Source organism: Apteryx rowi, unplaced genomic scaffold, assembly GCF_003343035.1.
Source record: "Apteryx rowi isolate R43461 unplaced genomic scaffold, aptRow1 scaffold_16, whole genome shotgun sequence".
NCBI classification, from domain to species: domain Eukaryota; kingdom Metazoa; phylum Chordata; class Aves; order Apterygiformes; family Apterygidae; genus Apteryx; species Apteryx rowi.
The window spans coordinates 5,253,631-5,269,093 of record NW_020447863.1 but is presented as its reverse complement, the minus strand read 5'-3'; the positions used below and the strand labels follow the sequence as shown (position 1 = coordinate 5,269,093).

At 44.1% G+C, this 15,463-nt stretch overlaps 1 protein-coding gene across 5 annotated transcripts; it reads right to left on the bottom strand.

The window, feature by feature from the left end:
- CUNH9orf43 (chromosome unknown C9orf43 homolog) lies at nt 1–15,416 on the bottom strand. Of its 5 annotated transcripts, none has more exons than XM_026059797.1 (14): nt 14,544–15,412; nt 14,352–14,450; nt 13,628–13,850; nt 12,296–12,455; nt 10,762–10,861; nt 9,409–9,471; nt 8,449–8,579; nt 7,833–7,929; nt 6,920–7,044; nt 6,147–6,309; nt 3,810–3,924; nt 2,410–2,555; nt 1,277–1,400; nt 1–515 (listed from the first exon to the last, which is right to left on the bottom strand). In XM_026059797.1, the coding sequence occupies exons 3-14, from the start codon at nt 13,788–13,790 to the stop codon at nt 217–219; spliced, it is 1,686 nt and encodes a 561-aa protein (XP_025915582.1). In that variant the 5' UTR covers nt 13,791–13,850; nt 14,352–14,450; nt 14,544–15,412; the 3' UTR covers nt 1–216. The 5 variants fall into 5 exon arrangements, 4 of the variants coding, with proteins under 4 accessions (XP_025915582.1, XP_025915583.1, XP_025915584.1 ...); XM_026059798.1 differs by having other exon boundaries at nt 14,352–14,595; nt 14,866–15,412; XR_003252484.1 differs by adding an exon at nt 666–1,019 and having other exon boundaries at nt 450–515; nt 14,352–15,416.
- Between the last annotated feature and the right edge of the window lie 47 nt (nt 15,417–15,463).

The following is a 15,463-nucleotide window of genomic DNA, read 5'->3' as shown; positions in this document are numbered from 1 at the left end:
GAGTGAGAAGCTCTTCTTTTATTTTCAGATCTCAGAGATTTTTACCTGTCCTGAACRTTTAGAGACTGTAGAAAGTGCCCAGCTGCTTCCCTCACCTGCCCTGTGGCTGGCAAGGGAAACACGGTGGAGGGGGCCCCAAACACAGGTGAGACAGGAGCTGAGATAGGAGCGGGCCAGTGCCAGGACAGGTTCCCTCAGCCGTTGTTTGATGAAGGCTTAACAGATAAGACTGTCTTGACTGCTGAGCCCTTCAAAGGCAGGGGATGTTCTCTCTGAAGAAACCTCATTAGAGTCCTCCTGTAGGCAAGGAGAAGGAGGAGGCGGTGGTGGCGGTGGTTTGTAGGAAGGGTCATCTTCAAATTCCTCTTTGGCTAGTGGAACTGCTCTGCCCGGATACTGGACTTCCTGGATGTAGCACAGTGCCMATGTACCATCCTCCCTGCTCACAGCGCGCCTGGAGTATATGTTGTCCCAGCTCCCTTTTCTTGTCAAAGGCTGCTTGTGCTCTTCAACACCTGGCCAGAGGATAAAAGAAGAGGACGTGACATGGGACCAGCATTGCCCCGAAGTGCTTCAGTCCGCTGTGTTCAATCAGACAGAACAAGAAAATGTCCCCAGAGCACAGAACATGAGACTGAAACCATGATGGATGGGCTTCTTCTCACCTGTCCTGGGCTCTCAAAGGCAGGTCTGAGTTAGTGGCTACACTAGCTCCTTGCACCAACTACCAAGGACCCTGGATGATTATCATGGATGCTCCAGCTTTAGATCCTTGATATTTCATGATATAAGCCCTATTTCTCAAGAAAAGAATTGCATGCCTTCAGTTCAGGTGCAGTTTGGAGTGAGTCTGCTGGACTTGGCCCAGTGCCTCTGACCTGTCCTCAGGCTTTCCACAGTAATGTCCAGTATGATATCAAGTCTTTAGAAATATTTAGTCTGACACTTGCAGTAGTGTCACACTTGCTCCTTTCATGCTTCTTCTCAGCACAACCATCCTTTCACAGGCCAGCAAATTCCTGAAATGTGGGCATTTTGAGTGATTTTCTTATAAAATACCGTTTTTGCACCATGTTTTGGTGAACAACAGATTGATCACCTATCAGGCAAGGAAGCATTAATCTCTCAGTCAACTCAATCAGCAAAAACAGTGCTCCAGTCCCCCCCAGAGAGACCAAGCACACTGGCTGAGAAGCGCTTGTCCTGCCCTTCCCACACCCCAGTTTGCTCTCTGGCTACTGCACTCCAAACGCAGAGCAGCACCAGCATCACTCACCCTGAGGCACCAGATTTGCTGTGCTACTCTTGCCCAGCACAGACTTCCCAGAAGATCTCCTTCTCCAGAGCTCCACGAGCTGTGCCACAGGGCTCTCCTTTCCATGATGCATGCCCTCTTTAAACTGAAAAGGGGCACAAACATTGCAGATATCATAGAAGGAAACCGTACTTTTTGGGGGTGGGACAGAGTCAGTTAGGTGAGCAGTTGGGAGCAGACACAGCAGGACTCTTGCACTGGGCGGCCAGGAGGAGAATCAACCATGTTATTTYCCTCAACAGTGTCTTGCTTTTCTCAATGCATTGCTGCATCCAGCCTACAGCTACAGTGATCTTATTTACCTAGGGCAACCTTCACCACACATTCATTCATCATTAGGAAAGTCTGTTCAGCTCCACCTGGCCAAGCTATGAGCACGTAAAAAGCCAGGTTAATGGTGACATTAGCATCTCAGAGAGGATATAGAGAAAGGAACCACCTCGGTTACTTATTGCTAGGAGAGGGTGGGAAAGCTCAGACCCGTGCAGAGTGCGGTGACTGTCCAGCAACACTGAGGAAATGAAGAGTCGCAGGCCTGTTGTAAAATCTGCTCAAGCATTTTCTTTAGTCCTGACCTTGTGCTGAAGGACACTAAAATGAAGGAATTGCTGTCTAGGTCATTCTGTGTGCCAGGTTTTATTATACCTTTGAGGCTTAGAGAATGAACTCTTCTGGGCTTGCTGTTGAATAGAAAACACACTATTCTTGAACCAGAACCCCCTGCAGAGAAAAGACGAGGTGGCTACACTCACCATTTCCACTTTGTGACTTTCTTAAGTAGCTCAGCATACAGTACAGGGATTCAGGACCAAGACTGAACATGCACTAAGGAGAGCGGTACAAAGAGGGGAGCCACCTGCTTTGAGATTTGAGCTGCTGGTGGTGTTTCCTCTTGTAACTGCTCCTGACAATGTGCATGACAGAAATACACGGGTGACTGCTCTTAGCAAATCTCCTGCTTTGACCAATTAAAGACCTCGGTGGATTATGCTTCCTGAGCTGCTACGGGGCTCTGCTTAAGCCACAAAGCCAGGGAGAGGCAGGACAGGAAAACTGAGATTCCAGTTTGAGTTATGACTGAACCTAGCACTTACTGTTTTGGGTGACAGATCCAGCTCGGCAGGGGGCTGCTCAGGGCCACCGTCTGYGCAGCACTGCAGAAACTCAGCAGGAAATGCAAACAGATCTGAGTAGTCCGGCTGTTCTTCCAGTTTCGAAAAGAGGCACAAGGGCATGCTGTCTGCGTGAAACAGGGAACAGACCGATCAGCCCCTCTGCAAAGCCATCCCTTAAATGAGCTCTTAGCTCAGAAAGCCTTTCTGTAACCAGGGAAAAGCTGACACCACCCAGTCACCAGCCAGAAGAACTCAGGCTGCACACAGGGTCCCACGCTCCACACCCACACAGCACTCATGGGACACACGCAGGGCCGCTCTGCATCTGCCCTGATGCTGCTTCTTCCTCCAGGGTCATGCACATCCAAACCACTCGCTACGGGCCGTCTCTCAGCCCTGACACAGCCCTTCAAAGTGTTCAGTTAGGTTCATGGCACAGAGAATAAACCAGAGACACAAAGAATCACAGTCATGTTGGAAGATACCAGATACCTGACAGTCCAAAAATACTACGGAAACACCCACAGAGCAGGAACACCATCTGCACAACATCTACCACAGACATTCAGTCAAGAAGGGAGCAACTTAGTCTTGTGCTTCTGGATGAATTTACACCTACTCCTAGTAACATCTGAGACTATTTTCAGTATTTTCCCCTCATGAGGACAGAGAAACATAGGCAAAGAGACATACTGGGCTGAGTTAAGGTTTGGCTGACTAAATTGTGTTCCTGAACCTAACCTGCTTAAAAGCGCTCATGGAGCACATGCCCTTTGAGAAAGTGTTGAGGAAACCGGGCTTGTTCAGCCTGGAAGAAAAGCAGCTTTGGGGAGACCTAACAGCAGCCTTCTGGTACCTACAAGAAGTTATTGAGAAGGCAGAGCCAGGCACTTTACAGAGGTGCACAGCAGAACAAAAGACAGTGGTCATAAATTGAAACTGTAGTGGTTCTGACTGGATACAAGGAAATATTTTTAAAATTATTATTAGAAGTTATTATTAAAGGTTTCATATCTGAACCAGGAACCCAGAGAGCGCCTTCCTTTGGATATTTCCACTAACAGAAACACCTGAATGTTACCACACTGTTTTGGTGACATACAGCCGCTGCAAAACAGAACACTAATCCCTGTATTCTGATTGCCTTCAAAGATTAAAAGGAAATGCTGAAATTTAAGGTTTAGGTTGTAGATCTGCAAATCCTCAGAGATACATTACAAGGAGCACTCTTTTCAGCTTAGTGTCTATGCATAAAATTTTAATAATACATTTTAAAAAGGAATTTACAAGAGAAAAAATATGTATTCCCCAGAGTTAAGTTTACAAAGATCCTAGTACACTAAAGCACAGAAATGCAGTAGAAGTTCTTAAAGGTATACCTGGAGTTTTTATTTTAATACTTGGTCCGGTTTTAATTTTTGTTGGTTTCTTCAGATACTGGCTGTTTTTGATGCTTTGTGTGCTTTTTTCTTTCAAATTCACCATTACTGGAGCCTAGCAAGCAGGAAAAAATAAATAAAAAAATCACAGTTGAATTAATAGCTGTAGTCATCACTATAATATATTTTTCCACCTGCCCCACACGGGCCCAGCTGACCCCACCAGGACCCCTTGCTTCCCTCCCAGCTCCCCAAAGTCACCTATTCAGCCTCCATAGCTCTGTGCTAAGATGRTATTCTAAGACTCAGTTGTCAGTTTGAAAGGGACCGGCCTGGAAACGAAAGATGAGCTCTTATGTGCGCTATCACAGAAAAGAATGAACCAGTGGAAGGATGCAAAAAGAAGAGGTAAAACGATCAAGGTGAAAAATTAGGTGAATGATCTTAGCAACTTTTTGAATTAACGCAACTATGGCAAGACTGCATTTGTCAAGGCCACAGTTGTTGCAATGCAAGATAACAGAAAACCAGGCGAGAGTTTTCACAGGTGGTATCACACAGCACAAAGCCCCTCTAATGACGCGAGAGAGTAGCTAGCCCAGCGCCACAACAAAACAGTGCAAAGATGAAAGGAATCAGCCCAGGAGCACAATTCCCGGCTGACAAATTTAAATCCTGTCCAAGCCAAAAATGGCAGAGACATGCTTTATGTGACAAGGTATTTTAGAAAGGGAAGCTTCCCCAAAGGAGTTGTACAAGCAAGACTTTGTGCAGATTCACAGTTTTCAAGCAAATGACGCCCTGGCTTATTTGGATATACCTAAGAGCAGTTTAAATATAAGGCAACTTAAAATAAAAACAAGTATATTCTAACAAGACATTGAGTTACAGTATTCATAAGAAGTGACATGCAGAAAAGAGAAACAAGTAGGAAAATTCAGATTTTAAACATAGCTGGGATTAGTCTCTCCCTTGCTAATTAGAGAATTGCTCAAGGTTTCTTACATCTCTTCTTGCTTCTCTAATTTTCATTCTGAACTTTTTGAGCATGAGCTTGTAATCATTTGACCTTATGCCAATATTATCCTTGAATTGTTCTTCCTTCTTGAAATCTACCCCAACAGTATTACAGAAACAACGTATCCCCTCTTAACTAGCGTTTGACTGGGCTCTTCATCTCCCTGTAAAATAGCCAATTCATTCCCCTCTCAGTGAGGGTTAGATAGAAGAAGCAAAGAGTTTCCTCTGAGAACGGCATCACCTTCTCAGTCCTGGTGATGTTGACGCTGGCATCAGTGTTGAAGCTGATACTGATGTTAGAACAATGTCCAAGTCAGCACCAGGTGGAAAGAGAGAAGTTCGATCTTAGAAGCAAGCCCTGGATTTCGGAGCTGGGGGCTAGCATTCCTTCTGGGATGGCTTCTCAACTCTCAGGACAAAAATCATGGATTCTTTTCGGATCTGGCCACAGATGTCTTGCTATCAGCCTTTGAACTTAAATAATTCAATGATCTGTCCTTGGAGTCTTGTTTGCTAGACAGGTATGTTGTGCTTTCACAGTTGTGATTATAGATGATCCTTAATGCTCAAGGTTGAGTATGTCACAAAGTCCAGGAGTTTGTACTGAAATTATTCGTATGAGGAGAAGCCTGTCTTACCTGACAGCTTGTCATCACCTCCCGTCCTAGTGTGGGTGCTGGCTTGGCTGCTTCTTTATTCCGCTCTTTGTGAGGGCACCAGAAATATAGTAAACAATAAGGATGCTCACAGAAGGCAGCTCTGTAGATCTCTTCCCTGGGGTCAGAGATCACGATTACAGATTGCTCCAGGAAACGCAGTTTAAGCTTTGCCTCCCTTAGGAGGGCACAGCCAATGAAGCATTTTTTGGTGAGTAAGGCTTTCTGAGCCAGAAAATCTACTGCTGTGTACGTTTTACTGACATACCGCACAATGGAGAGGGTAGATGCCAAACCATTTCTCATGAATCTTCTTCGCAATGTCCAAATGAGAAGACAACTTGAAAATCACAGCAAAGAAAACCCGAGAATTTCTTCACAAAAGAGTGCTCATCAGTGACAAAGCAATTGCAGAGCGTCAAATGCAGTCAGGGCTGTTTCACTGCTAAAGGCAGTAATATACCTTTTTATGTCCTTAAACAACAACATGAGTAGGCCTGGGGCTCCAAGGGTCACATCTATTAAAAAGACCCCTACGTTGCATGCACTAAGAACAAGAAGCACATTAAGGGATACCCAGAAGACATGGAGCTCCCTGCTCCGTACTGGCTCAGGACAGGCAGACCCTCGCTTTCTCACAGAGCTTATACGAAGCAGGTACCTTTTGCACCAGCAAGGGACGGGATGACTTTGGTTTAGCATCAGACAAGCCTGGTTGCCTGTTCATCAGCTTCAGGCCACCCTCATCTTGCAGCTCCACCATGGTTGCAATCTGCAGCCGTCCAGGGCAAGACTGGCTTAGTACCCCATCTTTTTCTGCAAAACTAAAAAGAAAGCAGAGAGGTTTTTTATTACTTTGGTTCAAGAAGCAAGGCACCAAAGAGAGGAAAGGTTGAAGTCAGCAACTCTAAACCCAGGAAGAGAGTGAGACAAAAATAGCGGAATAAAGTCTTACATAATAAGCGCCTTTAGGAGTTTGTGGGGATTCAGTCTTCATATGTAACTTTTGGGTCTCTTTTTACACTTGCTAGTAGAATTTCTTTGTCCTTTTACCTTGTCAGCCAGGCAGCTTTTAGGCTGGTTGGACCCAAGAGAAAACAGATCTTTGGACTGAACAGAAGAGCAGCACGAGAAATTGCCTTTGTTACACTTCTGCCTTCAGGAATTCTCCCCACAACCTTCACCATCTAAGTTTTCCCATATATCCTCTCCCCAGCATCAGCGCCAGTAGCACAGGAGCAGACTTCCCTCCAGAAATCAGGAGCTGACCCACTCAATGAGGGGCAGGGAAGGGATAAGGCAGCCAGTTAAGACACCTGCCCTACCGTGCACTACCTCTGCAGATGCAATTGCAGCACTGCAGATTAGGCAGGGACTAAAAACCCTTCAATGTCAGAGCACATTGCTATGAGGAGTTCAGACAAAATGGCTTACCCTTCGGTTTTGTAGTTTAGAAGTGATTTTATTGTTTTGGATGGGCAGCTAAGTATCTGGCTTCTCTTTGGATACATGAGACTGGGCTGGCCTCCTGCAGGGATTTTCCTGGATTTCATTCTTCTCTGAGGAACAGAACAGTTATGGTAAAATACAGAGCTAAGAGGAAGATGAGTCAAGCCTGGAATGCTTAAGTCCCCTTAATGGCTACCTCTCCAGGAAAAATGTCTTCGAGTGGAGAAATCAGACAGCTGGGCATTTTATTCAAGAGCAACAGAATGCCCCAGCTCACACTGATTATTTCCCCAAAGGCGAGAGAATGGGATAACTCATATGTGTAGTCCAATCAGGAACACAACATAATCAGTCCCAATCGGTGTCAAATAACATCTCATTTATAGGCCTACTGTTTGATAAACGTTAAAAATCAGAAAACTCAGACGCCCACCATATAACGCTTTTTGCAGCAAGGACAAATAAGGAGTTCCCTTCACAGCTCCAACTACCCTGATCTTTAACCCCATCTCTCTTCTCATCCTCAGTTCATTTGGAAATGATCCCTTTGAAAGCACAGCAATGCTCCTTGGTCACTGCAGAAACTGCCTGTGCAAAGCTTTTCTTCCAGGGACTGGCAGAGCATCCCCCTGCCACTCTTTATAACTATACAGTGGAAACAGCAGCCATAAATGATACAGGCAATCAGAGCAACCTGTGAACTATCTTCAGGAACACGGCACACAATCTAATTTACTCTCAGAAGGCCGAGAGGAGATACTGACTCTTTAGAGCAATGGGTCAGAATATTTTTTCTTCTTCTTTCTTTTTCACTTTTGCCATTTCTAGCCTGCAGAATAACAGCAGGCTGGGTATAGAGCTAACCTAGGAAGATTACACAAACACCTCAAAACCCTACCGTGTCAACGTCTCGTCCTTGGCTTTGCGCTTCTTTAAGGTCACTGAGACTTTCAGAGGCAAGGTCTTTAACACATATCTGTCTTACAGGCTTCAACCTGAATAAAAGCAGAATAAAAGCAGTGTGAGCAGTATGCGAACTCACGGCGTCATTCTTCCCCATGCACTCTGAACCCTCAATTACACTAGCAAAGAGTTGTACTGTGAGACATTCCAGTACCATTAGAGGACGTCTGGATAYCTTAACATCCAGTTCTCTTTCTGCAGCAGTCCTAGGGCCTACTACAATTGATCAAGAAGRCAGTCTAGACAACTAGGTCACACAGAGACACAGACATTGAATTAAGCGTGCTGAGCAAGATGCACAAAAAAAATACAATGGAAGAAGGGCCAAAACTTCAACAGCAAGTGGTGAGGTAGAGCAATCCCTGGACAAGCGTTATTTAGTCCCACAGGTCGCAAGAGTGGCTGCTGCCACTTAGCAACTCTTGTGTGAATAGGGGGGCTACCCGATCTCCGCACTCAGCCCCTGCTGGCCTGCATACAGAGCTGGGATAAAATATTCCTCTGCACTCTGCTGCTGGAGCAATTGTTACCTCTGTGGATACGTTACTCACTCTGACACTGCTTGCAGTCCAGGCTTTTGACATTTTCGATGTTTATTTGGGACCCACTTAATCAGATTTCCACTCTCTGAACAGTAACCCTGCTTAGGAGGAGCTATCTCGGGAAAATGAAACACTCGAAGCTAGAACACAGATATGGTACAAYTAAACACTTTTAGAGGTATCCTTTTTTGAGTCAATTCTGAGCCTGCAGTGCTGCTGTAGATTACTGCGCTTTGACAAATGCTAAGTATTACGCCACTGCTGATTTATTTTAATGAAATAAAAATGATGTATTAACCCTGATCACTAAAATTTTCAGTGACACTTCTCATAAGAGATAGATTTTTAATATAGCAAAAGATTTGTTGGGAATTACGATTTTTGCCTTAGTATGGTCACATGGACTAAAACAATTAAGTTAAAACAGCTTAAAAAGTTACTCCCTGTCACCTGAGCTGAATTGTGTGCACAAAAACAGTTTGAAGCTGTTTTCAGGAGATAGTTGAGCTGCTCCATCAACTTGCTGACAATGTAAATCCAGGCTCTGCTCCCTGGTGCTTCACCAGGTCTGGCACTATCCAACCTCTCCGTGAGCCACTTCAGCTCACTAATCCAGCAGAAAAGTAACTACTTTTTGCATTGGCATAGCAAACTGACATGGCCAGGGGGTGTGGCGGGAAGAGACAAAGATCAAATGCCAGAAACAGCACAGCGGAAGGGGCCGAGCTACCCTTTTTGTTGGTAGAGATCTGTTCCAACATCTGGTGAAACCCTACCTCTAGGCTGCACAACTGGAAAGTAAAATGCATTAGGTTCTCCTGCATTTTCATGTCGAGATTAACCTAATCTAACTGCAGCCTGCTGCTGACAGGGCAGCCCTCTTCTCTGTCTCGCCCCAGCCATACGTTCCTGACTGCTCCCTTGTGTCTGCTCTCATGCTYGTGCATAAGAACGTTAGAGCGGACGTACCGGGTCAAACAAAGGTCTGTGTAGCTCAGTATCCTGTTTCTGACAGTGGTCAAAAGGTGATGCCTAGAGAAGAACATAAGAATAGAACWAGCAGATGAAACATTTTCCCAGGACAGTCACCCAGCCTCCAACAATTTTCAATTCAAGGACTTCCTGAGCCAGAATTGGTCTCCAGGTATTTAGTAACCSTCAGTGGATTTCTCTCTCATAAACTTGTCCTGTCTCGCCTTAAACCTTAAACACTTTTAGCAACTATAGCATCTTGCKGCAAAGAGTTCCACAGCTAAACTATACACTGCGTGACAGCCTTTTGTTTGTTCTGCACTCACCAGCTGCTATCATCATTTGACCCCTTAATTCTTGAATTGGAAGACACAGTGAACAATTTAGTCTCCATCTAYGTTCTCCATGCTACACCTGATTTTTACAAACCTTTGTTATATCCAGCCTCCATCATCTCTTTTGCAGACCAAAGAGTTCTAGCTTGCTAAGTTTTTCCCTGTAYAGAAGTTATTCCAGACTGCGCAAATGTTACAGCAGGGTACAACTACATGCTTCCTATATACMYTTGGWATTTCAATCCATAGTAACTCTGCGTTATTCCTTGCTGTGGTTACCTTGTCAGTCTGGTTTGACTCTAAGCTTTCTATACCACAGAGCACKTTCCACTACAGCACGGCCTATTCTWCTTTACYGTACATTTTGYAGCCATAGRAGRAGTTGGATCAGTCCATAGATCTGACCAAAAACAAATGATTTTTTGGAAGATTACTTTCCAGCTGGATCAGCTCAACCCAGTCACATACTCCTAGAACCAGCAGTAGTTCCTAAAGCAAATAGTAGAAGCACATGGCCAGGAGTAAGCTCTTTCAGAGGAGTGAGGATTAAGATCCRCTTAAATTGGTCAGGAAACCACATCTAAAGAATGAAGGTACATGTCACAGCCCAGCAGGTCTAACAGCTTACTGTCATTGAAAGTCATCCCGTTTTGGTAGTGGCACACCGTTAGTTCAGCCTTAACGTGGCCCCCTTAAGCCACCTCTGTGGTTTCAYTTGCATCCTGAATGGATTAGCTGAGCATACCCAGTCACTGCAGATATAGTTTCAYGACTGTTCCAATCTCTGTAGTAGTCAGAAAGACACTGAATGATCTATCGTTACTCGATGCAAACCACTGAATATCAGATGCTCGGATAGCGTTTTTCTTGGTTATGCCTTTGAAAGAGTCCAAGCGCTCCATACAAAGGCATCATTGCTCAATTTCCAGAAACTTAAGGATATGCTACAAATTTCAGTAAACAGACACACGTTTAACCACTCTGACCAGTCTCCTCCAAAGCTGAAAACACTCACTTTTCCAATGTTATTCAAGACCATGAAGCTCATCTGTCTAGGTGAGATAACGTTTGACCCCGCTGCAGAGTTCAAGCCTGGGAAAACAGGTCTTTCTGAACTGGAATACAAATAGAAGTGAGATTCATGGTGAGACAAATGCAAATGAACAGCATGAAAAGCAAATCAGAGGTTACCCTACAGGTTTCCTTTTCAAAGCACTTTCCAAAGAGAATTAACAAAGCCAGCATTAATGGAACAGTTGGCCCATGCAGCTGAAATAGCTCCTTAATTCTGTCTGCGTACAAATAATTTGTGCTCATTTCATTCTCGTGTCAGATGGGAAAATCTTCCCAATCAGTAGAATTTTAGCCTGATGATTTTTTTGATAATCAGAACCACTGAATCAGTTTATAATAAAAGGGACCCTAGGAAACGGTTTTGATTTTGACACTGTGATGGCTAGAGTGGTTTAAGCTTTGAGGATGAAACAGTTGGATTGGAAAGCCTTCGTCAGAGATGATCTAACCTTGGAAGACCTGAGTTAGGAAGAGGAGTGTGTGAGTGACATCTATATGCCAATGCATTCCACTAGGAACTGGGCTCCTCTTTGTTTCTAGGCTATTTTTACTTTAGGGAAAGGAAAGCGGGAATGTTTTGAGATATTAGAGCTAAGTTTCAGGACAGAAGTATAAAGAATAAAAGCTCATTTTCTTTAAAAAGAGGATACCATCAAGTGTTTAAAATTCATTCTTCTTCTATAACGAAAAAGAAAAGAACGCAGAGCGGCAAGAGCCAGTCTATGACAAATTTAAACTAGTAAAAACAAATGCTGTAACAACAGCCCACACCACGGGAAGCCACTCAGATTTGAGCTACGTAGCTATGTGCCTGCCTTTGGCTGTGCAAGCATTTCGTCCCTTCCTGTTTTGTTACAAAAAGGAGCTAACAGGACACACGCTTGACTCTGCCCTTGAGCACTTTACTGTCCCCTCTGACTCAAGCTCTGTGATAACTTACTCTGTGAATAGCTCCACAGCAGGTTAGGGTGGATCCAGATAGCACTAATGACGAGGAAGAGGTGCKAATTGACTCACAGGCCTACAGGGGTTATGAACATACTCAACCATTTGCAGGTTCAAGGTCTAATGACCAGATTCTACACCGCTGTAGGCCCAAATTTAATCAGGACCTGTGTTTCTTCAAGAATTTTATTGCACCTATCTTAATAGGGCTTCAGTACTGACAGGGACCATATACGTACTCCACAGCGATTATTCTATACAGGAATAATCTGTACTTCAAATTTGTTATTTATTTGGTCTTAATGATACAGAAGCATCATTTTCAAGGAATTAAACTTAAGCAAGACTCAAAACCATTACTGCTAACAGTGTGTTCTACACAGTACAAACAACATTTTGTAAGCTGTGTCCACTACAGCTGAACCTAATATTTTTGGGAGCTCTTTGAGAAAAAACAAGCAGGCCATCACCCTCTTGCCCACCCTTACTGCAGGCTTAAAACTCACAGACGGACGTTCAGAGCAATTCACCTGACAGTACTATCTTCATCTGAACTTCCTTGAAGCATGGAATTTAGAAGAGAGGGTGCAGCAGAGATGGAGAAAGTTCTGGGACACTTGGAACATCTGACGCATCTTCTCAAAGACTGGCTGGGGGGCATGTTTACTATTTTCAATGTTGGAAATTCATCTAAGCAAAGTAAAGCAAATGCAAGGTGAACATCAAGGATCTGATAATTAAAACCTGTGGAGTGTTTAATAACTATTTACTGCCACTGAAGACAACAGCTCCATTGGTGTATTAACTCCATTTAATAGGAGCCAGAATTTCTAGCTAAGGAAACAATAATTCACCTTATAGCAACTGTGATTCTTTGAGAAGTTCTCTATGTGCAGATCATCTATGTGCTTGAGCAGGGGAGTTGGACTAGATGATCTCCAGAGGTCCCTTCCAACCTCAGCGATTCTGTGATTCTGTGATTCCCAGGGCCCAAGCGCCAAAAATACAAGAAATCACCACCTTCCACACCACAGCATTTGCTGTGCCGTGCATGAGCCCTGCAGACCCTCAACCCTTCATTCTAAGAGCACGAAGGTTAGTGCAACATCAACCCCCAGTCAGCTCCTTAGCTGCTCAGAGTCCCCACTAAAGGGCTCTGCGAAGCTACAAAAGAGAAGGGCACATTGTCAGGCCACTGTGTACAGTGTATCTTGAGGAATTATAGCAACACAAGTAAAACAACTCTTTCTTTTTAATTATCTGTCCATAGCGACCCAAAGATGACAGCAAGATTTGTCAAACACTGATGAATCGCTTGGTTGAACAGGAGATCAGACCTACAGGCAAACACTAGGAAGCAGTGATCAATGAGTACACACAGCTGATATGGAAACCTCACTTACAAAGACTTTCCTGAAGCGCGTTGCTGAGGTCCTCAGGTGGAATGAAATCTGCTATTAGCGAGTGAGGTCTTATGGACATATACTTAAGGAAAAATGCATGTTGGAGATTGAGCACCTAAATTTAACAAGAAGCCATTGAAACAAGCTGCCAAGGAGAGTAATAGATTCCATCTTTCTTGATATCAGCCAACCTTAGGGAAGGGATGCTTTATCTGAACAAGCTATTGAAATAAATACTGAAGGGCATGAATACTTTATACAGGTCAGACTAGGCAATCTAGTGATTGCTTCCAGCTTTAAAAATCTAAAAATCTATGAACAGTCTTCAACTTCACTAGCTACCTCACGTGAAAACTGAGAATTGCCTTGACTTCACTAGGATTTCAAGTTAGTTATCTCAAATGTAAGAATGCTTTTTTCCCTTCTTTTGTGAAAATAAGAATTTAACCAAAACTTTACCTTCACTTTCCAAAAACATTCTAGAAATTGAATCAGAATTTCTTAAACGGATCCGAGGACGTCCCTCTTCAATCCTCCTCAGTGTATCCCAGCACTGGGGATGTTGACAAATAACCTTATCACAAATAGTTTCATCCCACTGGCTTACATCTGCAGTCATCATTTTTGCAACCACTCCAGGACGAAGGCAGGGCAGTAAGATGGTATCATCTATTTAAATACTCTGCAAAATAGAAAATTAGTGCATATTAATTTAGCAGAAGAAAACAAACCTGAAGATGTACACAGTATAAAAATAAAGTTAAAAATAACAAAATTGCGGGGGGGGGGGGGAATCAGATCACAGGTTGTCCTCAGGCATATCCATCCTAGGTCATGACGAGCTGGCATTGTACCCTGTAGATCCAGAGCTTTTATATCAAAATACCTTTCTAGTCTCATCTAGCTGTAACTTGTAGAACATGTAACATATAAAATGTGACTTGCAGTAGTGAAGCTTACTACTGCAAGTCACGTTTTACACTGGTACAATAATTTCTGCTTGTGGCTTTGGCATAACTACAGTGACACAAAAGGAGTKGTTTGGCTACACTAGCCTGTGTGGAAAAACAAAAAAGCATGAGACAATATTGCCATTAAATGTCTCAAAGAAAACATAAGTTAATTATTACTTTAATAGACCCAGCTTCAACCCTCTAGATATTGTAATTAAAAACAAGCACACCTTTTTAGTCTCAGTTATTTCATTGGTAATCAAAGCATCCAAGAAAGAAGAGAGTCCATCACATCAGAAAGATATACACCTCTTCACGACGAGAAGCGTCTAGAACAGGTTCATGAGAGCARAAGCTTTGGGCTGCACCATTTCTGTTTCTACTCCAGTCCACCTCCTTCACCAGAAAGCAACATAACTCACCTCGCTTTCTTCTCAAATTAGAAAAGGTGTGTACAAAAGACAACCTTGCCCTCTGGCAAAATGAAAAACAAAACAAGCTACAATGGCTTCTAATGACTCTTCTAAGAGCAGTGAGCAGACAGCCAGCTCCAAGCCAACATTAATACCATCTATTACGCTTACAAGTGGACCAGTTACAATCTGTCATCGCTTTCATTAGAAACTAATCCAACGCCTGCTACAACATCTTGTCTCTGCACGCCATAAAGTGGCCGTACAGTTAACAGTAGAATACATTAAACTGTGCTAAAAATGAGACTCAAGAGCCATGATTTGTACCTACGGGTGACGGCTTTTATTAATCCAACCAGTATAACTGGAAACGCAATCACGTTCTCAGGCACACAAGCCTTTCTTCAGGTCTGACCCTTCTATACTCAAAATGCGGTGTACTATTCCCGGAACACTATCAGCTCCAAAACAAGCTCCAACCTTTTCATATAAACTCGTCTCACAAATAAGCACAAACTACTGCTGGAAAACGTATGCTTTGTACAGAGAAGAGATGCACTGACAATTAACACTCCCAATTTCAAAAATCACCTCTGACGCTGCACCAGATCAACCTACTACCTGCTAACACCCTGCAGAGTTTGCTTACTTTAATTGCCTTATCACATTATTGAAAGGGATAAAAACTTATKAACTGAACTGAAGAGAAACTGAGGCCCAGCGTTACACGCGCGGGGCTGGGGGCTGGGGAGCAGCGACGCCTCAGCTGAAGGTGGCTTCGCGCCCAAAGGCCCAGGCTGGCCAGGAGGCCCTGCGCTGCGGGCGCGCTCCAGCTCCAGCGCCAGCGCAGCCGCTTCTCACCCCGAGACTCGCTGCTGGCGCCGGGGCCGGCGAGGCGAAGGCCCGGGGGGGGGCGAGCGGCGGCGGGG